This window comes from Prunus dulcis, chromosome 8 (genome assembly GCF_902201215.1).
Source record: "Prunus dulcis chromosome 8, ALMONDv2, whole genome shotgun sequence".
In the NCBI taxonomy this organism is placed as follows: Eukaryota; Viridiplantae; Streptophyta; class Magnoliopsida; order Rosales; family Rosaceae; genus Prunus; species Prunus dulcis.
The window spans coordinates 495812-523046 of NC_047657.1; the positions used below are offsets into that span (position 1 = coordinate 495812).

The 27235-nt window shown below is 37.8% G+C and overlaps 5 protein-coding genes across 6 annotated transcripts; 4 read left to right on the forward strand and 1 right to left on the reverse strand.

The window, feature by feature from the left end:
- Positions 1 to 4269: 4269 nt before the first annotated feature.
- Positions 4270 to 7234, reverse strand: LOC117638033 (protein PARTING DANCERS). Of its 2 annotated transcripts, none has more exons than XM_034373117.1 (8): positions 7133 to 7234; positions 6193 to 6320; positions 5992 to 6080; positions 5810 to 5905; positions 5565 to 5659; positions 5449 to 5489; positions 5255 to 5338; positions 4270 to 4663 (listed from the first exon to the last, which is right to left on the reverse strand). In XM_034373117.1, exons 1-8 carry the CDS (start codon positions 7188 to 7190, stop codon positions 4514 to 4516), a joined length of 741 nt encoding a protein of 246 aa, XP_034229008.1. In that variant the 5' UTR covers positions 7191 to 7234; the 3' UTR covers positions 4270 to 4513. The 2 variants fall into 2 exon arrangements, with proteins under 2 accessions (XP_034229008.1, XP_034229007.1); XM_034373116.1 differs by having other exon boundaries at positions 6178 to 6320.
- A 154-nt stretch (positions 7235 to 7388) lies between these two features.
- On the forward strand, positions 7389 to 9706 carry LOC117637627. The gene is made up of 4 exons (XM_034372559.1): positions 7389 to 7510; positions 7647 to 7700; positions 7855 to 7906; positions 9310 to 9706. The coding sequence occupies exons 1-4, from the start codon at positions 7422 to 7424 to the stop codon at positions 9520 to 9522; spliced, it is 408 nt and encodes a 135-aa protein (XP_034228450.1). The 5' UTR covers positions 7389 to 7421; the 3' UTR covers positions 9523 to 9706.
- Positions 9707 to 11774: 2068 nt separating this feature from the next.
- Positions 11775 to 17451, forward strand: LOC117636639 (TVP38/TMEM64 family membrane protein slr0305). The gene is made up of 7 exons (XM_034371241.1): positions 11775 to 12435; positions 13809 to 13861; positions 14251 to 14343; positions 14434 to 14657; positions 15352 to 15418; positions 16919 to 17029; positions 17187 to 17451. Exons 1-7 carry the CDS (start codon positions 12012 to 12014, stop codon positions 17208 to 17210), a joined length of 996 nt encoding a protein of 331 aa, XP_034227132.1. The 5' UTR covers positions 11775 to 12011; the 3' UTR covers positions 17211 to 17451.
- Positions 17452 to 17552: 101 nt separating this feature from the next.
- Positions 17553 to 18648, forward strand: LOC117636641 (oil body-associated protein 1A-like). Its single transcript, XM_034371244.1, has one exon. The coding sequence runs from the start codon at positions 17812 to 17814 to the stop codon at positions 18514 to 18516; it is 705 nt and encodes a 234-aa protein (XP_034227135.1). The 5' UTR covers positions 17553 to 17811; the 3' UTR covers positions 18517 to 18648.
- Positions 18649 to 19473: 825 nt separating this feature from the next.
- Positions 19474 to 22650, forward strand: LOC117636638 (disease resistance protein RPM1-like). The gene is made up of 2 exons (XM_034371240.1): positions 19474 to 22233; positions 22373 to 22650. The coding sequence occupies exon 1, from the start codon at positions 19474 to 19476 to the stop codon at positions 22216 to 22218; it is 2745 nt and encodes a 914-aa protein (XP_034227131.1). The 3' UTR covers positions 22219 to 22233; positions 22373 to 22650.
- The last annotated feature ends 4585 nt before the right edge of the window (positions 22651 to 27235 follow it).

Sequence of the window (27235 nt, forward strand, 5' to 3'; positions counted from 1 at the left end):
CGCTCTATCTCTTTCAATTTCCATACCCAGTATCTTCCAAGCTTCTCCTAAGTCCTTCATCTCAAATTCATTACTCAGTTGAGTCTTCAACCTTTCAATCTCCACTTTGCTTTTACATGCTATAAGCATATCATCAACATATAAAAGCAGATAGATGAAGGTTCCATCTTGTAGTTTGCGAAAGTATACACAATGGTCATAATGACTTCTTGTGTACTTCTGCCCGATCATAAACCGATCAAATCGCTTATACCATTGTCTTTGAGACTGCTTCAAGCCGTACAATGATTTTTGCAATTTGCAAACCCAATTTTCTTTTCCAGCAACCTTAAAACCTTCTGGCTGAGATATATAAATTTCTTCCTCCAAATCACCATGTAAGAATGCAGTCTTGACATCAAGTTGAGCCAACTCAAGGTCAAACTGTGCAACCAAAGCCAACAAAATACGAATAGAGGAATGTTTTACTACAGGAGAAAATACCTCATTGTAGTCAATGCCTTCCTTCGGAGCATATCCTTTAGCTACTAATCTGGCTTTGAATCTCACATTGTCCTTTCCCAAAGATTCCATCTTCTTGGCATAAACCCATTTGCAACCAATTGCTTTCTTCCCTTTTGGTAACTGAACCAGCTCCCAAGTCTCATTTTTATGAAGAGACTTCATCTCCTCATCCATAGATTTCTTCCACTCCACGCCCTCTGAACTTCTGACAGCTTCTTTGTAGGCGGATGGAATATCATCTTCAATAACGGGAAGTGCATATGCCACAATATCAGTAAATCGAACAGGCTTTCGAATCTCCCTTCTCGATCTTCTTATTGCAATAGAATCTTGTTGCTGTGGAGGCTCTTGGGTAGGTGCCTCCTCTTCATCATCCTCGTCCTCTTCATCGGAATCAACTGTAGGACTAGTGTCTGTAGTATCAGACCTTACTGGAACAACTGGAGTTTTCAGTAACTCCACCTTCTTTGAACTACTCATGGTCTTAGTTGCTTCAATTTCACCTTCATGCTTGTTCTGATTTACCATAGCAGCCTCATCAAAAGTCACATCTCTGCTTACAACAATTTTCTTCTCATCTCGACACCAAAGTCGGTATCCCTTCACGCCAGTGCTAAATCCCATAAATAGAGCCTTCTTTGCTCTTGGATCTAACTTGCTTTTCCTGACATGATAGTAAGCAGGACAACCAAATATGTGTAAATACTTGTAATCAGTACAAGGTTTGCCAGACCATACCTCCATGGGCGTTTTGCCCTCATTCGCAGCAGCAGGCAACCGATTAATGAGATGGCTTGCATAAGTAATCGCCTCAGCCCAAAACGCCTTGCCTAAACCAGCATTAGACAACATACACCGAACTTTCTCAAGCAAAGTACGGTTCATGCGCTCCGCCCCCCCATTCTGTTGCGGTGTCTCCCTAACCGTGAAGTGCCTCACAATACCCTCATCTTGACAAACTTTCAAGAAAGGATCAGACTTATATTCACCACCATTGTCTGATCTGAGAGTCTTGATCTTTCGACCGCTTTTCGTTTCAATCATCTTTTTCCACTTCAGGAATATCTTCAAGACTTCATCTTTACGCTTCATGGTGTACACCCATATTCTTCTAGAGAAGTCATCAACAAAGGAGACAAAATAATGGCTACCTCCCCAAGATGCATTCTTGGAAGGTCCCCAAACATCAGTGTGAACATAATCTAGAATGCCTTTAGTGTGGTGAATAGCAGTGCCAAATTTCACTCTAGTTTGCTTACCCAGAACACAGTGTTCACAGAATTCCAATTTGCATGCCTTTGCACCTTTCAATAAGCCTTGCTTCACCAATCCTTGCAACGCTTTTTCACCAGCATGTCCAAGACGCATATGCCATAACCTTGTGGTGTCTGTGCTATTTGCGTCAGCAGCTTCGGTGACAGCTGCTCCACCAATAACTGTACTCCCCTGTAAGAAATACAAGTTATTTCGTCTTGTACCTTTCATCACCACCAATGCCCCATGCACAGCTTTAAGAACTCCACCCTCCATGGTGATCTTGAGACCCTTGGATTCCAAAGCGCCCAATGAGATGAGATTCTTCTTCATATCCGGAACATACCGAACATCACTCAATTCTCTGACTGTTCCATCATGCATCTTTAAACAGATTTTGCCTATCCCTTGTGTTTTTCAGGCATTATTGTTGCCCATCAAAACAACTCCACCATCCAGCTCCTCGAAGCTAGAAAACCATTCCCGAATAGGACACATATGATAGGTGCAACCTGAATCCAAAATCCACTCATTTGAGTGACCATCAGCAGATGAACTAGCCAAAGCAAACTCGAAATCTTCATCTCCAGATTTTGCAACATTTGCTTCAGAACCCACTTTCTCCTTCTCCTTGTTCTTCAATTTGGGGCAGTCTTTCTTCCAATGACCCTTTTGGCGACAAAAGGCACATTCATCTTTAGCAGGAAATTTCCCTCGTGACTTTGAACGAGATTTTCCCCGCTTCCCAGATTTTCTTTCCTCTGTTCGACCTCTTGCAACGAGTGCCTCGGTTTGTGAATTTTGAGTCTTCTGTTCCTTTTTACGACACTCATGATTCACCAATGCCGCAGACACCTCATCCAATTTCACCTCGGATTTTCCATACAACAAAGTAGTTGTCAAATGATCATAATCATCAGGCAATGAATTTAACAAACATAGTGCCTTATCCTCGTCAGGAATTATCACATCAAGGTTTGCTAAATCAGCAAGTATTTTATTATAATCATTGAGGTGTTCATGCATAGAAATACCTGAACGATATTGAAATCGAAAGAGTCGTTTCTTCAAGAAGAGCCGATTTTCTGCGCTCTTGGTCATATACTTCTCCTCCAATTTCATCCATAACTTCTTAGCAGAAGTTTCCTTCATAGACGGGTATTTCAACTCCTTATCAAGGAACGATCGAATAGTGGCACAAGCATGGAGATTAATTCGAGTCCATTGCTTGTCATCAATATCTTCTGGTTTATCCTCCAGAACCATATCCAACTCTTGTTGATACAACACATCCATAACTTCACATTGCCACATACCAAAATTATTGGAGCCATTAAATTTATCAACCTCTAACCTTGTACTGGCAATTGGATGTCTATTGGATGTAGGTGCCGACGAAGACGATGTCGATTCCTTCTCCTTCAAAATTTCAACTTTTTCTCCAGCCATCAAATCTGCCCGGCACTATTCACTGCTACTGTAGCACAGTACTATTCACGGAGCACTGTAGCACCGACACTATTCACGTGCACTATTCACCCGTCACTGTAGCACGACAGATTTTTTCACTCCCACGAAACCCCAGTCGAAAAACTGGAGCTCTGATACCACTTGTTGTGCGGAAGCGTCAACCAACTGCGAGTGAAAAATAAATAACAACAGGCAGGAGAAAAATTGAACAAAATAATCAACAAGAACAACACCAAGATTTATACTGGTTCGGCAATTGCATACATCCAGTTTGGAGACGACGGAGTATTCCACTATAATCAATGAGAGAATACAATAGTGTTTACCACTCAATTTCCCAAAGACCCAAATACACCCAACCTCACACACTCACAAAGGAAGAGAAAAAACAATGATACAAAGCAAAGAACAACTAGAGAGAATTTGTTTCTCTCTTTGGCAAAATGCCTTTCTTGCTATTTTTTCTCTTCTACTCAACACTTGGTTGGATCCTTGGTTGGATGCTACAAATGAAACCATTTTCTTCCAATTTATAGCCAAAGATGCAAGAGTGTGAATGCAAACTCAAACTATTCATATGTTGGCTACCAACCATGGATGGCTACCAAACAATCCACCCATTTTGACCAAGATAGCAAGCCAACATTGATTCACATGGGCAACTAACATTGACACACATGGGCAACTCCAAAATTCTTCTACATTTGAGCCAATTTTCAACAGATATGTGGAACTGCTCTCCAAACTTTGCTTCTGTTGTTTGTGCTCTACAAAACCAACTGGAACAATGAGATGGAGCAAGCAACAAAACGCGTGAGGAAGTGGGGTGGTGAAGACATCACAGCTGAGAATGGAGCTCAAACTACATGAAATATTATCGCACCCGGTGATTTGATATGATCTTCAGCAGACTTGAAGTTCTGAGCCTGCAAGTGTTGAATTGGTTTCTATTCCTTTGCCTGTTTTCAACTGTTTGGTGTTTCTTTCGGCTTGACATTTGCAATGAGATGATTGAATTTCTTGATTAGTTACAATGGCATGGAGGGATGTGAATCCAAAACTTGGTAAGCACGTAAATTTAACAAGCTATAGAATGCTATTTCATATTCATCCAAGCAATAGCAACTGCAAGCTTAAGGCCCAATTAAGAATCTGTAGATTCTGTTTTTTTTTTTTTAATCTACAAATTTTAGTCTGCAGTAACACATGACGCTTGATGCCTATGAATTTTTGAATCTCCATGTAAAGAGAGAAAACAGAGAGATAAAGAAACCAGTCCTATGGATCAGTTGATCTTGGGACTCAGGTAAAACTTTGGATCCCTGAAAAACCTTGAAACTACTTCTGCCTTGTCAGCAGAGAGGTCTGTGTTTTCCAGAATTTGCTCCTTTGATGCCTTGGAAATTGCTTCAATCGAACCAATCGCTTGGTTAAGCTGAACAAAATTGCCACAATATAAGAAACACACAATGTAGCATGACAACCTAATATAACACCGTACAACTCAAATGCTGGAAGCTTCACTTCAATTAGTCTTATATTTTTCTTTTTCCTCAATGATCTATTCTTTAGTTAATGATTGTTACAGACCATAGAAATGCATTCAAAAATTTCATGTTGAAATTAAGAAGCCAGTGAGAATTAGCAGGAATCAGAATTCAGAGATTTAAACTGGACTTTCAACCCAAAGCTACAGAAATAAAATTATTTGGAACAACATTATTTCAGACGTGTTCAGAAAACAATACAATTATACTTCAGAAAACAATACAATTATACTTCTTGCACAACTCCAACTATCACAAACAATTAGCAAACTTTGGGATGCTAATTAAAAGTAGATCTACCATTTTTAACATTTCGGCTTTCCCAAATCAACAACATATACCAAAAAAGAAAAAAGGAATCTGTTAACTTCTTCCTACTTCCGAGAAGTATAATTTCCTAGTAAGTAGCAAGGATTTTTTAACGAATGGATCAATGGATTTTATTAACAGCGGAGAAAGCAACAAGATGAGTTAAGTACCGCATTCGCATCATGATTGTCGATACCCGGAATAGATGTGACCACTCTTTGAAACACGTTCACTGCTTGCACAGTTTGCTTCCTCTTTTCAAACACCACCACCAAGAGAAGAAGTTAAAAGAAATGTGCACGTTAGAACAATATGGTTAACATTCGTATTGACATTAAACAACGAAGCAGCTTATTGTACCAACCTCAGCCTTCAATTTTGCGGTGGCATCCTCTCGCTTGCATACTGTAATTAACGGTTACTTAGGCAAATTATTATTGGGAATTTTTTATTATCAAAGTTTCAGAGAACAATACTTACCCCCACGAGAGTGAGCTATCTTTACCATCTTTTCAAAACCCATTTCCAAGTCCTTAACCAGAACGAATGTGGGTTTACCAAGCTCCATTCCGAATCTTCACAGATTCAAACAGATGCAGTTACTTTTTAATCAATCAGTTATTGTACAAACAATCCAAATAAGTAAATATTAAAGGAATTGCATTTTTTATTTGTATAGGTAGATCACATCTCTAAATATAGGACACAAGTTTCTAATAACTCACTTGAAGTAAGAACGAACAAACAAATCATTTTTCTCCTTGGTTGGGAGGGTGATGACAACATATAGATTTGCAAATTGCAGCTTCAGTTTTTGAACTCTGTATAACTAAACAAATCGTATCAAACATAAAAAGACAGAGACAGACACACACGAGGCATCAGGAAATGACAACAACTTGGTCACCTGCCGAAGATTTGTGAGATGCAAGTGGGATCCAAGCTTGTCACAAAGATGAAAGCCACAGATGAACCCCCACAGTTGAAAATGAAGTCCTGCAATACAAATGGAACCATCACAGAGTTGAAAGTGAGTGAAAAGTCTTGTTTTCTTTTTCTTTTTCTTTTCGACTTGAGAATGTGAGATGAATACAATGAAGGAAATTACAGGGGCAATTGGGACAAAGTTAAGACGGAAAGCGTTTGCAGTGAGGAAGGTGGAAATGAAGTTGATGAAAGATGGGTGTTGTTCATCTCTCCATGTGTTGCTCATCATACAAACCCCACCACCACCACCTGCAATTACAAAACATCATTTAATCACTTCATTAATCCTACCATTTGAAGGACAAATTATTTATAATCTAATGATAGAGTTATGAGTAAAGTGCTGAAAACAAGTACGCAGAAATTTTAGATGTTAAGTACCATTTTCTGATTTTCTAATGCATCATTTATAGAAAAGGTTAGCAAAAACTGTGAACTAAACAACGAACGTATTTTAAGAAATTCAAATCAAAATTTCAGTTCCATCTTCTACTTCTTATTTGTTTCCTTTTCATTCAAACCAAACACAAGTTAATGCTCTATTTGGGAGAAAAAAAAAAAAGAAAAAGAAAAAAAGCTTGGACTAGGAGATCACTGTGGCAGAGAAAGTGAGATTTAGGTGGAAATTTCAATTCCAATTTTTAAAATTTTAAAGAACCAAACAGAGCATAAGTGAAAACGAACGGAGAAAAAACGAGGGTATTCTGATACATCAAACAGAGAACTTCATCTACAAAATTTCTGTAAAAACTGAACGAAATTCAACTTAACCAGATCAAAATTTCAACTCCTCCGCCTTTTCTTCTTCTTTTTATGTTTTTCCTTGCGGATCAAACAAAATTTAATGCTCCACTTGGAGAAATGTCTTGGGTTAAAAGAATTTTATTGCAGAGGAAGTGAGATTTATGGTGGACATTCCAGTTTCTGCATCCAAATTTTCCAAGTAACCAAACAGAGCATAGGTGAAATCTATCGGAGCAAAAATGAGATTACTACAAACAGAAAAGAAAAACTAAGCAAAAATATGAATGAGCAAGTGGAAATTGAAAGCAAAAAGGTACCTGAGCTTATGGCCCTCGATGGAATTTGAGACGTTGCTTTCGTATTCGCCATTTCCATAGCTCTGAGTCTGAGATAATCGGAGAGTTGGGGCGAAGCGGGAAAAGGGAAGTGAGTTTGTTAAGTTAGTCGCCTTTAAAATATGAACTCGGCGGTCTCTTTTATTTACGAAATTACCCAATCAATGGGCCCCAATTTCCAACTCAGTTTTATAACGAGGCCCACTTCATTTTTGCCCCAAAGCTTTCCTACTTCACAAATCCAATCTCTGCTTACAGAGAAAGAGGGAAAATGGAGTCTTCAACTTCTTCAATCTCCATGACAGCCTCCTCAAACCCACGTTCGAAACGCCTTTTGTTTGATCGCCGTTATGGTTGGGTGTAAGTATCTCTCTCTCTCTCTCTCTCTCTCTCTCTCTCTCTCTCTCTCTATATATATATATATATATATATATATAGAGAGAGAGAGAGAGAGAGGTAATTATTAAGCTTAAAATAATTGATATTCATGTTTCAGAATTGATGAATGGAAAGACCCATCGGAGGAAGCTCTGGCGGGTGGCCGAGGAATGTAAGTTCTTATTCTTGCTTTACCTTAGAGAACCTACTGATTGGTTACTGAGAAAAAAGGGTAGAAAAGAAATGTGGAAATGGGATATTTTTGGACTTTTTAAGTATACTACTTAATTTGAGGCCTAATTGTTGTCCTATTGGCTTTGATTAAGGTTTTGCATCCTGCCTCTTGCAAAATCTTTGATAAAGATGGCTTCGCAGTCGGTATGATGAATTTTCAGCTCATTCTTACATTTACATTTGAGATTAATGTTATTCTATATTTCACTAAAAAACTGAATTCACTATTAGTTCTTTGATATGTGTTTTGATCTTTCTTTATGTACATTAACATTTTGATAACTTATTTGACATCAGAAATATTAGTTTTATTAGGGTGTGCTGATTGGACTTTGAGAGGAAGAGATAAACAGAATTTGCTCTCCCTGGACTTCATAAGTTTAGACTTAGTTGATGGTATAATCAACGATACTTTAAACTTCTGCCGAAAGAAAGATGCTTTAAACTTATAAAAAATGACAGAAAAAGGGATCAAAATGCTTTAAGTTCAGTCTGTCAGCTTTTGTTTTCACAACATGTTGGTGAAGCCCTTGAGCTAGACTTGCCCCTGGTTGTTGTTGTGATTTGTACCACTGGAACTTAGCTTGCCACTTTCCCACACATGCCATGAAGAAGTTATAGTGTTGTACTGTGCTGATAGTTTCATTGCAGAAAAATATGTAAGCTATGTTTGTTTGCGACCACCACGTTGATAATTTTAGAACAATTCATCCATCAACATACATTGAAACGTTTTAAACCCCTCACTGTAAGAAATGTTTTACAATGATTGAAAGAAATACTCACTTTGTAGCTAGAAATCAAGGGCAACCCAGAGTCTCATCTCTCTGCCAGCATATCTGCTGTGGACTTAGCTGATCCTTGGATACAGGAAATTTGTGAGCCAAGGAGGGCAAAAGAGCCTTTAATTTAGTGTCTTCCATCATCATGCATTAGCTGATTCACCCTATAATTTGTGTTGGGGAAATCAATATTGCTTTGTGAGATAGAATAAAAAAGAGAATTAGTTTGGTTGTAGGCTTAGCTGTGATAGATAGACATGAATTATAGCAAATATGTGATATTCAAATTTTATTTTTTGACCCCCCATTACACCTACCCCTCCTGGATTTATCAGAGACAGTGGTTATCAACGCATAAATTCTAAACCAGATGTGATCTAAATTTTAAACTGAGTAACACACTATACTTGCATATGCCTCCTTTCCCATGTTTTATGCACATACAGTTATCCAGTTGGAGTAGGAAACAGTAGGATGTAGATACACAACATGTTAACTATATGCATGTATGTATGTGCTATATGTATATGTCGCAAACTTTTTCATCTTCATAGTAAAAATTCTATTTAGTTGGATGCCTGAAAGACTAACTCTTTCAGTAAAGTATTATACAAATTCAACTGTAATGTATTGTATGAACTTTCTGGCTGCGTTGCATTGGCAATAAAATTGTAGAGAATTTTGAATGTTTGATTATAATGTGTAACAAACATGGCAAACATACCACTTCATTTCTACTTATGTTTTTCCCTTGTTTCCCTACAGATTAATCTTGCAGCTAACTCAGCAGTGAAAGTTCTTGAAAGGCCAGACCTGTTTTCTCCTCAGCTATTGCAAGCTGGTCTAAATGACCAGCTTTACAAAATTAAGTCTTCTTTGCCAAAGCCGGAATTCAACTATTTCTTACTCAAAGGAAATCTCTCATCAAAAGCTGCTAGTTCCTCTTCATGTAAAGAAACAGAAAGCAGTAAATCGTAGATGATTTTAAATGATTTGATTTCTTAAATTCCTTGTAGGAGTACCCATCCGGTATTATTTTAGGTCAAAATTAGGTATGGTTTTGGAGTTTGTAACAATCAGCATTGTATGGTATCTTGCAGTAATTGTATGGTAAAACATTTTGCTATATAATCCTAAAAAATTTCACATACTTTATGAAGCATTAAGAGTTTAGTATAATCCTGAAAGCTTCAAACTTTATAAAGAAAATCTTGGTATGTGAAGCCAAGAATTGCTCCAGTTATGTCATTTCAATCATATTAATTAAACATAAAATCTATAAAGATGGTTTATTTATTGTTTGCTCCAATATCTCAAACTTATTAAGCTGGCACCTTAAGATGGTGGGTAGTGCCAGATGATTGTGAAGCTAGTTCCACCACCAGTGATTGTGAACCAATTGGCATGGGCCAAGACTCAAGCAATTGGCTTGGAGGCTTGTGACAGTGCGACATTTGAAATCAACTTGGATGCCTTTAGACGAAGCATGCATATTTGTTGGTGACTTCCTCAACCCCTAGAATATATAAAGATGATTTATTTCTAGTTTGCTCCAATATCTCAAACTTATTAAGGTTATAATAAATCATCATTCAACAAATGTGTGCCTATGAACTTGATATTCTACAAATATATGAAGTTCATCATCATGCAAATGTGATTAGAGAAAAAGCAATAGGTGTTGCATGATATATCGGTAAAATTTACTTTTTAATTCGACTTTGACTATAACACTTCAACTTTATTAGTTATTTGCTTTCGTGAGTGTGAGGTATGGTGCCTTCGTGAGGGGTGAGAGAACCATGTAAGGAGGGCAAAAGGGCCTTTAATTTAAGTGTCTCCCATCATCATGCATTAGAATGCAAAAGAGTTCAATTTGGTTGGAGGCTCAGCTCAGCTGTGATAGACCTGAATTACAGCAAATATATGATATTCAAAATTTATTTGTTAACCCTACCCCTCCTGGATTTATTTATTAGACAGTGGTCATCAACACATAAATTTTAAACCAGCTGAGATCTAAATTTAAAATGAGTAAAGTCACTACACTTGCATATGCCTCCTTTTCCATATTTTATATAGTATCCAGATGGAGTAGGAAAAAGTAGAATGTAGAACAGATGGTGAAAACAACTGAAGATGAGCTACAGAGATGTGTGTGTAAGGGTAAATTGGGTAAACAATATATTTGGGTTCCGAGCTCACAATCGGGCCCATGACCAGTCGATTCGAGATCTTGTAGCAACCCAAAAATCTAGTTTTAAAGTTTTTATAGTTTTTAAAAACTTGTTTTTTTTTTCAATTTTAATTCCTTTTTTATTTCTAGAGTTTCTAGGAGTATTTAAACATATTTTACTCATGGCTATGGTTATGTTTTGTTATTCTAATTTATCAAATAAACTTTAAGGTTTCCTCAAGAGTTACAAAGTTCTAGGCTAAGATTTTAGTCCATCTATTGTCACGCTGCGTCAGTACACAACATGTCAACTATATGTATGCATGTGTTGTATGTATGTGCACCCAACTTGTTCATATTCATAGTCAAATTCTATTTAGTTGCATACCTTGAAGACTAACTCTTTCAGTAAAGTATTATACAAATTCACCTTTCCTAAGTTGTATGAATAATCACTGGTTGTGCTGCATTGGCCATAAAATTGTAGATAATTTTGAATGTCTGATTATAATGTGTAACAAACATGGCAAACATACCATTTCATTCTCCTTATGTCTTCCTCTTGTTTCCCTACACGTTAATCTTGCAGCGAACTCAGCAGTGAAAAGTTCTTGAAAGGCCAAACCTGAAGTCTTCTTTGCCATAGCCGGAATATCCATTTCTTACTCAAAGGAAATCTCTCAACTATCATAGATGATTTAAAATGATTCGATTTCTTAAATCCCTTTTCGGAGTACCCACCCATCCATATTATTTTAGGTCAAAATTAGGTATGTGATATATTATTTTGGGGTAAATTAGAAGGGATCCAACTCTTCATCTATAATAATCCCAGCTTATTTTCTCACCCTCCATTACCATCTTACATGGGTAGTTAGTTTTGAACATTATTTTGAAGTGTCAATAATAACTACAAAAGAAAAACAGTTGCTTTTCGGAATGATTAGTAGCTGCTGGTGTGCCAACCAGGCATATTTGACACAAAAATGCAACCAGAGGTAAACAAAAGAATACATGTCACTTCCTCTACCACTCTTTTACCATATAATCAATCTGAACCGCACAATTATCCTCCTCTTACAAATTTCCAATTGCCAATTTGGACCTGATTAAAATTACAAAGACTAGAGATTTCCAGTCCCTTCCAAAATTTAAAAACCACTCACTTATCATTCTTCGTAGACTTCTCTTTTTCCATTTCCCTCATATTCACTTCCGTTATCTTCTTTTCATCCATACATGGCAGTGGTGTGCCTCCCGCTCTTATCCTACCGACAACCTACTACTTAAAATGCGCACCCTCCTCACTCTGAGGCCACCACCACCGCCATCTGTGCTCCTTCCATGCCTCTCTTCCTTATCCCCACCTCCTTCTTTCCTCTTCAGCTTCAGACCCAGCAAGCGTTTTCACTTCCTCAGCCCATGTTCTTCTCTCAAACAGTCCAAGAAGAAGTCTCTCCAGAAGACCAGGCCTCCCAATGCTCCTCCTCCTCAGAGCCAGCGCTGGTTCTTCAATAACCCAAAGGGTGACGAAGGTGGTGAAATTGAAAAGACTGATGAGGCTGACAGTGCCTTCGGCGGTGACACTGCGCTTAAAGGTACTGTTTTGGCCGGTATTTTCTTGATTGGTATTGTTGGTGGGTTTGCCGGTGTTGGGTATTTGTACAAGGACCAGATCAACGCCTTCTTGAATCAGTTTTCCACTTTCATTGAAGGTAAATTTGCGAAATTTCCTTTTGCAGTTTTTTTAATCTCAATTCTGCTTGGAATTTGTTAATTGGTGTTTGATATTTATTTATTTTTCTTATAATAAATGGGTGTTAGGATTGGGGTCTAGTAGGTAAGATTGCAATTTATGCAAATTCGATATCAGCTTTTTCAGGTCTTCGTGGGATTTACTTTTGATTGCATGTATAGTCATGTGGAACTTTTTGTGGAACTTTTGCTTATCTCATTGTATTTTAGGAAAATTTGACAACTTCGAGGCAGACTGCATGTTTTGACCCAGTACCTCAACTCTTTTTTTGGTACTGAACTCTAGCCTTTTGAAGGATTTTGGATGGTGGGGTAATGCTGATATAGAAAATTTAGCCCATTGTGAACTATGAAAGCAATAGAAGAGCTCTTAGCCTATTGTTCACGTTTTCCCCAACTCATGCCACGGCTTGGCACCAGAATCTATCCAGGGACCTAACAGACAGTATAATCGTTACATTGCAACATAGCATTCCCATGTCCTTTATGCTTTGCTTTCATACCCAATGTATGAAATTATATTCAACCAAAAGCACCAAACAGAACAAAAGCTGTACCAACCTACAAAAAACACAGATACAAATGAAATAAAAAATTGCACAGGAAGTTGCCGCTTAAGCGTTAAACATGCTCTGTTGTATTTTTCTTTGAAATTGAATCTTCATGTGAGTAGTTGATTTTGATTATCCTCAGACTTGAAAATTTTGGTGAATTATCTAGCGCTTCTCCATAGGTAGATATAGTATACTTAAGCTGATCAAGCTATCAAACTACAGTAGAGATTTTTCTACCCTTCAAGTTAGCGGTAGCATGCCAAATTCATTAGCCCAAACCCCAGCTCTTCTATTAAGAAAACTATGTTGCAGAAGTTGATGCCATATTGTGTTTGAGTAGCTGCAGTTGCAAAAGAAAAAGGGTACTCTGTCGAAGTACCTTTTGCCAATTTCAAATCACACGTAACTGTGTAGGTTGCCAGTTTATCCATATATATCTAAAATGCTTTGTTTTCCTAGGTTCTCTCCTCTTGTTAAGAACGCATGCCTTAGCTTAATTTTATGGAGCTCTAGCAATAGAATTTTCCCCTTAGTGCTGTATTTTGAACATAAGACCTATCCCTTGGGGCCCTACCACAATCAACCCTTACCATGCAGTTGGAAAATAGGAACACATCTTCTTCCTATGTTACCCCTGGAAATGCCAGTTCTTGTGCCTTGCTTGAATTATCTTTTGATGAAATCAGAAGACATATCATTAATATAGGGTTTCCGTTTTTTTTTTATTTTTTATAATAATGCTATAACTGACTTAATCTCATAGAGCTTTTGGTGAACAGGTTATGGTCCAGCTGGATATGCTTTGTTTGTAGCAGTTTATGCAGGACTGGAAGTATGCATTTGATACCCATTCTTTGAATATGTTGCTATCTCTATATGGATTTCCTGCCTAATCTTCTTTTCCCACTTGGACGCTCACCCTTATGCTAGTTATTTAATTCACCTATACAAGTTAAACATAACTAGGCATTTCTTATCATGAACAAATAATTGTGTTGTCCCCTTGGGTCTTTTACATTCATTTTATAAATTATATTTCATTGGCTAAATAATCCGGTTGTTCATGGGATGTTTGCTCTGAACTTGATTTCCTCACATCTCTTTCATAACAGCATTCAGCAGTTGTTGAAATTCTAGCATCTGTTTTTTATTTAAAATGATACAGAGAGCCAAAACAGTCTTTTGTCAACTACTGATTTAGTGAAATTTATGTTTTCCTAGATCCTTGCGATTCCAGCTGTTCCATTGACCATGTCAGCTGGTCTTCTTTTTGGCACAGTTACTGGCTCTATTCTAGTCTCCATAAGCGGAACAGTGAGTAATTTTCTTTCCTGAGTGTACAAAGAACAAATTGTTAAATATGTACTTAGTTTGTTTTTTCCTGACATTATTTACCCATTTCAGGTGGCTGCTAGTGTTGCTTTTCTCATTGCTAGATATTTTGCTCGTGAGCGCATTCTTAAAATGGTTGAGGGAAACAAAAAATTTCTTGCAATTGATAAGGCTATTGGAGAAAACGGATTTAGAGTTGTCACTCTCCTTCGCTTGAGCCCTTTGCTTCCTTTTTCTTTGGGGAACTATTTATACGGATTGACATCTGTAAAGTTTGTTCCATACGTGTTGGGAAGGTTTGCTGCCCTTCTTCTTGTTCTCTTAGTTAGAGTTCTTACTTCACAAGTTGGTTGTTCTTATTGGCTGCTCTTGAGAGTTAGGGCTATCAGATGGATTGAGCCGGATTTAGGACCTGTTTGAGCTCAGGTCAATTTTTTAGGCTCTTGGCATGATAAATGAGACAAGTATTTTAGCCCAAGCTTAACCCCGTCATTAAGTATGTGATTAGGGCCAATATATCAGCTAGTTCCAGGTCTTCATTTTTTCCATCTACTTTTTATCCTTTTTAGATTGAAGAGTCCCAACATATGACAATACATATTGTCAGTTTGAAGTAATAGAACTGAAAGTTAAAGGGAAATGAATTGTTTTCTTGCTATTTTCAGTTGCAGTTTTCACTGATTCTCATGATGTAAATACCTTTGCTCCATTTCAATTATGTAAAGATTATTAAGTGTACCGTTAGGTGTCTCATATAGAAGATGTAGGGCTAAAATATCAAATAAAAGTTGATAAGTTGAGCATGATTGCACTGGCCCATGGGAAAAAGAATTATAACAAAGGGCGGAGAGTATGATGGTCATGACTCATGTCTGGTAGTTTACCTTCAGAAGTGGTTGATTTTTATATCATGAACTAATTTTAACATGTGTACGTAATATTGTAACATGTTTCACTCTGGTTCTAAGTCAATCTATACTTGACTTGCAGTTGGCTGGGGATGCTTCCTGGAACATGGGCTTATGTGAGCGCTGGTGCATTTGGGCGAGCCATAATTGTGAGTCTCTCTGTTTTTCCTGTTCTGTTGTGGTGGTTCTATGTATATATTATATATAACTTATATTATTATGTTTTTTTTTCTTCCTTTAATACTCTCTCTCTCTCTCTCTCTCTCTCCCCGTTGGTAGGGGATGGGGGTATGTGAATGAGTATGAAGCAAATGATTTATACTTACCATACTGCAAAAACAGGATAAATTCAATTTGATGTTGACATTGATTAGATCAAAACAAAACAGTAGAAAAGAGAAATCATTGCTAATTAATGTCAACTATCATCTCTTTTGATGATATATTGCTATGCTTATTCTTCCATGATAAGAGTCCATTCGAAAAATAGTTTCTTTAAAGCAACAATAGTACGAAATGACAACTTTAGAACAAGTTATTGACTTATTACACATCATTATGTTATAAGAAAGCGAATCCAGTGGGATATTTTCTTAACGTCTTTGTACCTTGTGAGATATGTTTCCTGTCTGTAAGGTCTATGACTTGGGGGCTTTGTTTGTCAGCATAACATGTTGCAATGAGTTAATATAAAGTAGCACAGTGAGGAATATATAATGTATGTGACTTGGACCACCGATAATAACCATCAGTGAAGGTGACCAATGTAATACAAATGTAGACAAATCTAGTCCTACACATGCGGAGACAGATTTTGTGTTAGGACGTGGCTGGTTAATTTTTACTGGGCGACTGCATTTAAATCGAACTCTCATTCTGTATGTAAAGAGTGATATAGAGTGAAAATCTTTAACACCTTAGGAGGTTCTTACTTTATCAGAGTAAATGGTTCCCAGATCTAAGTCAGGTATCAACCTCTATATTATGTGGTTGATATGGTTATAAGTCTGGGAAAATGAAAGTTGTCAAATAACATCCAGATGCATTGGTGCTTTTCATGCTGGCATCTGCAACACTGGGCTCTACACATATGTATTACTATTAATGCATATGCTTTTCATACAGTTACCATTGGGCATCGTATCATGTTATTTACACTTGTTTGCAATCGTTGTGACGCCGGAATTTATAAATTGAATATTCAGAGAATTTTAGCAACTGTCAAATTGGTTTAGAATAGAGATAATTTATGTATTTATCTGTCTTTTGGGGTTTCATTTGACAGCTTTGGGTGAAGTCAGGATTAATTCTTAGGGGTCTTGTAAGAAAAGACACTTTACAAGCCAAAGCAGCTAATAATCTTGAAGCCGATAGGAATTTCTTACAGTTATTAACTTCATTGTGTTAAGTCCTCAGATTAGTTGTAGAATGGTGCTTCTCTTTCATAAATTTATGACTCACCGAGGATCAAAATTTGGTCTGGCGAGATGCCTGCTCGATTTGTTTGTGAGACACATTGGATTATACGTTTGAGAATTTGTGTTTCCTTATATTAAGGTTCTTCAATTAAGGAAATCAATCGGTTTCCATCTGGTTACCGGAGTTTCATTTCGATTCATTTGTTAATATTTTCCTGGGTGGTGTTTCAGCAAGAAGAATCTGAGCTTGGTTTACCTGGAGGAAATGGTCAGCTACTGACACTAGGGTTTGGACTGTTAGCCACAGCATTGGCTGCTGCTTATGTTACACGATTAGCGAAGGTACTCCCCAAATTGACAAGCATTTTCAATTGTACCATTTTTTTTTTGGTCTGTTAAGAAACATGGCATTGCCAAAAGCTTCTCATTGTTTGGTTTGAGAAGGCAAATATTTTTACCCATATGGAATTGATTTTCTTGGTGCTTGCTTCTGGTGCAGGATGCTGTAAAAGATATCGATTAGCCTATTCGGATTAGGAGAAGTGTCTCAGTCTGCCCATGAATTCTACACAAGATATTTCAAACTTTAAAAAAGATCCAAAAAATAAAAAAAAGAGAGGGAAAAAAAATATTTCACTTCCTGTAATTATTTAACTTTTTGGCAAAATTGAATAGGAAATGTTTTGATTTTTGTTCTTATTATTAATCTTAAATTGTATAATTAATCCGTGATAATAATATGCTAGTCACTGTTCCGGGCTTGATTAGCTTTTGTTGGTATCACCATCTCCACGTGTCTTATGCTGAGCATTGACAAGTGCCTCCTCCGTTGTCCAAATTACACTTTAAATAACATGCAATAATTATTATTATTTTTTATATTTTTTTTCTCCCAAATTTATTTTTCTATTTTGGTGCTAAGACTTTCATTCAGCCAGCTGGTCAAACGAAATAGCTCAAACTCTTTCCACGACCTCACCTTTGCATGCAAATCTCATCCTTTCTTGCGCCATCTGTCGTGGCTTAAAGCAAAAAACAAATGCTATGAAATCAGTCTGCTAGTGGTTCTTTGTCACCGATTAACACCAAACGAAAGGAAACCGTTCTCCATCAAAACTTCAAAAATGGCGACAACTCACGCACGAGTCCCCGGCCAGCCAACCCCGACGGGCATGGCCATCCTCGAGACCGCAACAGCCACAGTCCAGAGCTTCAGCCCCATCAACAGCATCCACCAGCACCTCTGCGCCTTCCACTTGTACTCTCACGACATGACCCGTCAACTGGAAGCCCACCACTTCTGCGCCCACCAGAACAAAGAGATGCGCCAGTGCCTCATCTACGACAGCCCCAAGGCCGATGCAAAACTCATCGGCCTCGAGTACATCATCTCAGAGCTCCTCTTCCTCACCCTCCCCGACAACGAGAAGCCGCTTTGGCACTCGCATGAGTACGAGGTGAAGAGCGGCGTTCTCTTCCTGCCGGGTCTACCGGGCCCCATCCAGAGGCAGGACCTGGACAAGGTGTGCAAGACGTACGGGAAGACGATTCATTTTTGGCAAGTGGATAGGGGGGATGAGTTGCCACTTGGGATTCCGCAGGTTATGTTGGCGTTGACCAGGGACGGTCAACTGCGGCCGGAGCTTGCGATAGATGTTCAGATGAGGTACGGGGTGAGCTTCGATGAGGAGAGAGAGAAGCGAGCTTACATGGAGGGGCCGAAGCTTGGGGTGCATCCTTTGGCTAATGGAGGAGGGAAAGGGTTGAAGACTGAGCTCAGGGAGACCGACTGCATGCCTGTAGATTCTGTTCCCAGGGTCTTTGTTTGAGTCCACTGTATATATATGTATGTAAAATAAAGCTTCTATATGTTTTTTCAGTGTAATTTTCTGCTTCTGTAGGCTGTATATATAGGCACTTACAAAACTTTTCCATTTTTTGTAGTTTTTAATTTTTTTTTTTTTTTTCACTTAATCATCTTGGTTGGTATATTTCATTTCATAAAAGTATACTTATCGGAGTTGAGGATTTTGATTTTAAAAAATTATTATAATGGGAGGGTAAAAATTATAGCTCCCAAGTCCAAATGACCTAGAAAAAAAGCAATTTCATTCCTTTGGATGTTCTTCTTTTCCCTTTTGAATTAGTTAGTTACCTGATCAAATTGCTCAAATTTGTCTGCCAGGACTTCACCTAATGCATGCAAACCAGATCCTTGTTTTGTTAGTGCCACATCAAATTGTTCCAAAATCCTAATCCTTGATAAAATCTCTCCTTGGAACAATCTCAAACTGACTTTCTAATTTCTAGTACTTTCTCCTATATATATCAGCAGCAATTCTTTCATAATGGAATGGAATGGTCTCCTCAAGATGCCTTGAAACCCTACTTTCACACTCTTGGTAAATTCTAATACATTATTGGTCTGAAATTTTTAGAAGCATATAGCATCGATCTATCTTTGCATCCGATCTGTCTTGTTTGATTCCCTCCCTTCCCTTCCTCCCTAATACCACTTGAAATAGAATAATATAAAGTCTCCCCTGTTCCCACTCAAGGAAAACACCAGACTCACAACGCATGAGGTGGGAATCGAACACAAAGCTAAAGGAACTAAAGCACGAAAAAGCAGACGAAGATGGAGGGAGAACGCTAGAATAGAATCAGTACCTTGGGAGTAATATTAAAACAAGTACGGGAAAGAGTGTGTTATTGAAAGAACTCAGAAAAAAACATCTACCAACGCATTAGAAGAGTGCAAAAGAAGTGAGGATAGAAGGCCAAATATGGCCTCAGCTACAACAGATCTCTTGATTGGCAAAATTGTAGGCATCCTCGAGAATGAAGCATCCGCCATAGCCGGTTTTGGTGATCAAGTTGATGAGATTAAACAGGAGCTTCTATACATGAAATCCTTCCTACAAGATGCTGAGGGCAAGGAACCACACACGGAAGGAGAGAAAACGTGGGTTACAATGGTGAGAAACTTGACCTTTAAAGCTGAAGTTATCATTGATAAATTCATGTATGACATGTATGAGCAGCAAAGTCAGGGTAGATTCGCGAGGTGGCTCCAGAAACCCATTCACATTCCAAAGATTCTTTGGTATAGGCGTCAAGTCGCCATTGAGTTACAGAAAATCACAAGAACGATCAAAGCCATTCCAGAGAGGAATCAAAGATATTGTGTTGGTTCCCTGAGCAGTTCGTCTAATGATAATCACAAATGGGTGAAGAACCAAGCGGATCAGTCTTCTCTTTTCATTGAGGAAGATGAGCTCGTGGGGATTGAAAGAAAGAAGCATACATTGATGGAAAGGCTGATGAGTGAAGAACGACACCAAATGGTTGTGTCCGTGGTCGGTATGGGAGGATCAGGGAAGACCACTCTAGTTGCCAAGACCTTCACCGATGAAACTATAAAGAGATATTTCGACTGTTATGCATGGATAACTGTTTCCCAAACCTACGTGATTGAAGACTTATTTAGAAGCTTGATCAAGGAATTTCACCGATCAAGAAAGGAAGAGGTCCCTCCAAGCATGAGTTCTCTTGAACATACAGAACTGGTAGAGATGCTTCGCAACTACTTGGATGCTAAAAGGTACCTTGTTGTACTAGATGATGTGTGGGATATCAAACTTTGGGAACGAGTAAGGATATCGCTTCCAGATAGCAGAGCTCTTGGAAACCGGATCTTGCTTACAACTCGAAATCAAGAAATTGCATTGTATCCTTTTGGAGTAGAAAGCCATGTTTATCGAATTGAACTCCTGGAAAAGGATGAGGCTTGGGAGCTCTTTAACAAGAAAGCATTCTCAACTTATCATGAGCATTGTTGTCCACCAGAGTTTGAATCATTAGCTTCGGAACTTGTGGAAAAGTGCGAAGGCTTGCCTCTTGCAATTGTGGCTTTAAGTGGTGTTCTGGCTTCCAAGGAGTCCCCTACAGAGTGGATCAAAGTGTACAGCAGCTTGAATTGGCAGCTGACAAACAACCCTTTGCTAAAACCTATGACGACCATCTTGTTGCTTAGTTTCGATGATTTGCCATATCAATTGAAGCATTGTTTCATGTACTGTTCCCTTTTCCCAGAAGACTATTTGATCGATGGAGAAAGGCTCATTAGATTGTGGTTGGCTGAAGGATTTGTTGAGCAAGTCGACGGGCTTACACCGGAAGAAGTTGCAGAGAACTATCTTATTGAACTTATTCGTCGTAGCATGCTAAAGGTTGAAGATCGGACTGACATGGGAAAGGCCCTAGCATATAAAATGCACGACATTTTGCGGGAGCTTGCTCTATCCATGTCACAAAAAGAAAACTTTTCTGCAAACTATGTTGGGAGAGAAATGAGAAAGGGTACAGCTCGTCGTTTGTCAATTCAAACAACTGAAGGAGAAATTAGCTCAATAAAAGGTTTGTCAGAGCTCCGTTCTTTTCTTGTCTTTGTCACTAGCACATTTTCACTGCCTTCTAGATCTAAATTGTTGAAGGTTCTAGATTTGGAGAAAGTCCCCATGGATAAGCTCCCAAGTGGATTAGTGTATTTATTTAACTTGAGGTATTTAAATTTGAGGGGAACTTCAATTAAGGAGCTTCCAAAATTTATAGGAAGACTTGGAAACCTTGAAACCTTGGACATATCACACACCAAAATAGAAGTACTTCCAAGAGGAATTTCCAAGTTGTTAAACCTGCGCCATCTACTTATGTACCATCACACTTGGGACGACGTTGGATTTAAATACCTCAAGGGGACACGAGTACCTTCAAATATTAGTGAGTTGAAGAAATTGCAGGTGTTGGAAAAAGTTGAATCAGACGGAAACATTGCAGGACTCATTGGAAGTATGACCCAACTTAGACAGCTTGGCATTACGAATGTGAAAGGAAGTGACGAAATGGACCTATGTGACTCGATTCAAAAGATGAAGCAGCTTCGCAACTTGAGTTTGACTTCAACGAATGCAGATGAATTTCTTAAGGTTGACAAGCAATCTTCACCTCCTCCACATCTTGAAATTGTTTCTTTAGCTGGGAAACTGCACAAAGTACCAGTTTGGTTTTGTTCACTACAAAGCCTCACACATCTCCATCTGCATTGGGCTAAACTTGAAAACGATGAGCTACTACCTCAAATTGAAGCATTGCCATGTTTGGCAAGTCTTGACCTTTTTAATGCCTACAATGGGAAGGAGCTGTACTTCGGCGGAGGCTTTCCTAAGCTTACACGATTGGTTTTGTCTAATCTCCTCTTTTTGAGTAAGATCACTATAGAAAAAGGGGTTATGCCAAATCTCAAGTCTCTATTTCTTAATAGCTGCATTGAATTGAAGACATTGCCACTGGGTATTGAGTACCTTCTTAATCTAAACACATTGGAATTGGTGTATCTTCCAACGCAACTTGTAGACTCCATACGAGAAGGAGGTGTGGATCGTCCAAAGGTGCAACACATTCCCAAAATCCACAATTATTACACAACGTCATCTGGAACTACGTATTATGAAAGCCTGTCGTATACATAGATAGCACCACGGCAGGTGAGTCTTCTATATATCCTTACATTGCTTTTCTACTTATTTTTCCACAGCAAAAATAAAATAAAAAATAAAAAATAAAAAAATGCTTCCAAAAGTTTGAAATTTGATTTGGTAATTAACTATGCTCTTGTCTTGTTATATTGTTTTGCTGCACCCAGTTCGGCCCATGAAGAACCTGCAAAGAGTTTGCCTATTCTAAATGGCGTCCCAGCCAGATTCTGTTCAAAAGGTTCACTTTTTGTTATTGTTTGTTTGCATGAAATTATACTGGAGATGGAATGTGTGTGTGTCAATTCTACGTTAGCAGCGTGGGTTGAACATGAAGATTCGTTTTTAAGATTTGGACCATGTATTCTTAATTTCATGTTACTTTGGGCATATCTAAATAATTAAAGCTTCGTACTTGTTTGCCATCGATGTTGGATGTTTTTTTGTTATCAAGCCATTTAATGATTTATTTTATTTTTGAATAGTTACACCATTCAATGGTGATTATTTAGATCATTTACAATGAGAGAAAGTAATAATCATTTACATTTTTTTTTTTTGAGGACCTTTCCTATTGAAAGGGGCGATATCATATTAAACTCACACACACAACACGGATGCAAGGACTCAAACCCAGGACCTTGCCTAAGGGAGTAAATACTCCAAACCACTACATTAGTGGGTCATTTGCTCGTTGTCAATAATCATTTACAATTAAATATATGTATAGCTTCCTAATTTTTAATTAAATATAAGTAATTAAGTAATATCTTAGCCTCTTTGAATTACTTTAATTAGTAATTATATTTTAATTATTATTTAATATAGAAAAATTAAAGAAAAAGTTCACAAAAAAATTATTTTTTATTTAAAAAGCCTTTTGTGAAATCATTTGGGTGTCTTATTTAAAAAGCCTTTATTTTACATGTTTTTGGGGAAGCAAATATAGTAGCACATCGTTTAGCACATGACTTATTGGTAACAAATTTTATTTTTGTTCACCCTATGGTAGAGGTATATTACATACTCTTGTAGATATATTATCATATGGTGTAGGTATATTGTTTTATTGCCTATTGCATAGGTGTGTATATATATATATATATATATATAATATACATATGTATTTTTCATATTTTCGACAACATATAATAGTATTTTATGTACCATGTTTTTTAATAGGTAGCATACAATTTTTATTTGTCTATTTTTGTATCTAAATTATAGATAGTCTTCTTATTTATGTTCCTATCTTATAGGTAGTCTTTTAATTTATGTTCCTGACTTTTAGCTAACACGATTTATCACTAAGTTTTTTCCATTGCTAATAATAACAGTCCTTACCTACATGTTAGATACATAATTTCATGTGGGTGCTTGTCTGAATAGCTAGTATAATATGTGGATTTTTACCGTCATGAATTAAATTAAATTTTATCCATGTATTAGGTAAATATTATTAAGGAAAGAATTGAAAATTTAAAATATGAAATTCAATTACGATGAAATAATGCATTAAATTTAGATTTTCAATGTGTTTTCTTTATTTACCCAATGGGTAAATTAACATAACAAAAAAATAATAAAAGTCAAAGAACTTACATCTAAAACCAAAATCGCATGGACTAAACTCAATGACAACTAATAATTTTGGACCTAGATCTAAGAACCCCTTATATTTTATACTCAAAGGTTCTTAAAGGGAGCTTCAAACATTGATCAACACTTCTACTCAACACCATTTAAGAAAAATATACTTTGTAAGTGTCCAAAGTTGTTATTTTCATAATTATTGCTAGGGTGATTGTCTTGCATTTCCTATTGGAAATGGCAAGATGGTACCTGTACTAGTTTTAGAGGCATAGCCGTGCGGCTATACTCTTTAAATATATTTGAGTATTTTAAAGGTATAGCCGGACGGCTATACTCTTTAATATATCCAGTTAGCTCTGATAATCCTTTTCCATGTAAACAAACAAAAAAATTGCAAAATCAGAAACATATGTAAATTGGACTCCATGGTAGCCACGGATGGAGGACTCGAACTCGTCTCTACAAACGTCTAGGGCACAGAGCAAGCCTGGAAATCGGCCAAGGCACTAGACGGGAGGACGCCGACGCCAGGGAGTTAGGCGGCCTGGAAGGATCTAGGCGGCGCCTAGGCGGCCTGGAAGGATGTAGGGGGCGCCTTGGCGGCCTGGAAGGATCTAGGCGGCCTGGGCGGATCTAGGCGGCGCCTAACAGGCCTGGGAGGATCTAGGTGGCCTGGGCGGGTCGTGTCCATAGCTATAATCAACTTGGGCACCATAGTTTTCCAAAAATTTACAAGCAGCAAAACAAAGAAAAGACGAGAATCATGGAGATTCCTTCGATCTGAACAACTCTGAGAGGGGAAGCAACCTCTTCTGTCGCTGCCACCTGAAGAAAGGATCTTGCCACCGCTGTACAATCAACAAAACAAAACCAAATTTTCACAAAGAAGAAAAACAAATGCATTCAAATTTACAGATAAAAATACAGATAGAGAATTGTACGAACGGGTTGCCATGTTGTAATTTCACGGAGAGAGCAAAATAAGAGAAGAGAGACAGAGCAATAGTATAAGATGGGAAGCTTTGTCTCTCTCGGGTGCGGAGGAACCTCTGTGTATACTGAATGTGAAGATGATTGCTAAACCCTAGATGTCTTTTTTTGGTAATTAGTTTATTGAAGATGTTGGTTTACAATAAAATAGGTCATTTAAATAAGTAGATGCAAAGCACACCTAACCCAGCAAGCTGGCCCCTAGATTTGGCCTTCTCTCAGTGGTCCATTATAAACTAGTTGATGTAGTCTCTCTGGCTCGGCTAGATTTAACTGAACTCTGTGAGATGATAAGATAGAGGGCTCTTGGAAGTGAAAGCAAAGCTAGCTAGGCTGCAGTGCAGATACCCTTTTGTTGCTGATGGAGGAAAGAGGTAATTGATCCCATCCCTTAGAGAAGGAGACAAATGGAACCATTTATTCTTTTTATCTACAGCAGCATGGTGTGTTGTCTGGTCAAAGTGGGGACATAAAAAAACTCGTATTAGTTTTAGGAGTGCAGAGAAGAGATCAAAGAAAGATGGCGTGGACCCCATATGTTTATGAAAAGTGGTCACCTTCTCTCCAATTCCAATCTTCTTTTCTTGCTTGCAATTTGCACAGCTGAGGCTTCCCTCTACTCTCTATGTTCTATGTATATGTCCTTTCACTTTTGTCATGGTTGGTTTCAATTTCAAACGAGTTCAATGAATCCAAGCCAACAGTCATAGACTCACAGCATGCGGAGGGCTAAGACTTTGCTGCTTCTTGTCTGACTTTTAAAGAGAAACACCAGAGAGACAGATAGAGACGTTTTGCCCCTTTCTTTTGGTTTGGGCTGGCTACCGCCACAAGACAAGAGATTGGATGCTTCTCCTCCTAAATCCTAATGGGTTGTTGGAGAGTATAGCCGAGCGGCTATACTCTTTAAATGTATTCAAATATTTTAACGGTATAGCTGCACGGCTATACCTCTTTAATATATTCGAAGATTTTAAAAGTATAGCCACACGGCTATACTCTTTAAGTATGTTCCTAACGAACACGAAACTCACAGAGGAATATTGTTCGCGAGTGAAATGAAGAGACAAGATAGATCAAAGGCAAACATTCTCACGAAAAATACAAATTCAATAATTGAACTCTTAGATTTATTTACTACGAAATTTCTCTCTCTTCAATATTTGCTTTCGATATGTTTAAACTAGCAAATTAATAACATAGAAAATAGTTAGGCATAAAACCTAGGATTTTTTAGAGGGTGCATTTGCTAACGCATGGGTTGGGAATCTCTTAATTATATTTAACTTTTCAAACTGACTTCAAAATCACTAGATTAACACACCAGCATGAAATATTGTTTATCGAGCCTCCCTTAGTGTAAAAGGACTATGACTTCATTAGTTGAAAGTGCTTTAGAAGAAGGATTGACCTCGAGTTCATTGACATCCTATTTTTTGTTGTTGTATTTATGGGTTAAACCTGTGTTATTTGTTATAAATAAAATCCATTTTTTTTATTCGTGCCTAATGAGCTAATAGCTGGAAATCATTAGAATGTGAGGTATTGGAAATAATTTAAATTCTCATTCCCCAATATTGCTTGTACAAATAAAATAATTGAAGAAATAGTTCTAGTCCAAAGTGATATTTCAGCCCCAAACCTTAAAATGATGTTACGAAACTGTATATTTAAAGCGTATAGCCGGGCAGCTATATGCGCCAAATATATTAGCATATTTTAAACGTACAGCCGGTCTGCTATACTTTCTAAATACATTCGAATATTTTAAGAGTATTGAAATGTAATATATTAGAATATTTTAAGAGTATATATTCCAAACGAACATGAAGCTTGAACTCGCAGAGGACGGAGATTGCAGTCGAAGTTTTGCTTCTCTATCAACTCAAGCTTCGATTGTTTTCTTCGGTTTCGGCTCCTTTGTCCTCCGGGTTCGGCACCGAAAAAAGACCCAACCCGCCTAGGAGGTCCGCCCAGCCGCCTAGCGCCCGCCTAGCCTTCTAGCCGCCCGCCTAGGCCCATTTTTTAGAGTGTAAAGCACAAGATTCCGAAGATAGACTCGAAACGGTTGCCTCTCAGGCTCAAAAGGTCATGCACTGATGTACTCAATCCATCTTTGGTCTATGGCTATGAGTGTGTGATGTTATTAGAGTGGTGTTCATTTTGCCATTGGCTTCTTTCTCTTTGCTTTCAGATGGCTGACATTGTTACAGAACAATGGATTCAAATTCAGCGCCTTGAGCAGGTTCTTCATATTACACAAGTACGTTTTTTCTGCTTGAAACTGGCTTCAGGTTCTTTATTTGCTAAATTCATAAGTTTTGCTGATTCACTAATATTTGCTAGTTTCTTCTTGGTTGGACTGCTTTTCATTCTTTGGATATTGCATTTCTGTTATAGATTTTGACATTTGATCATGCCCTCTTGTTTG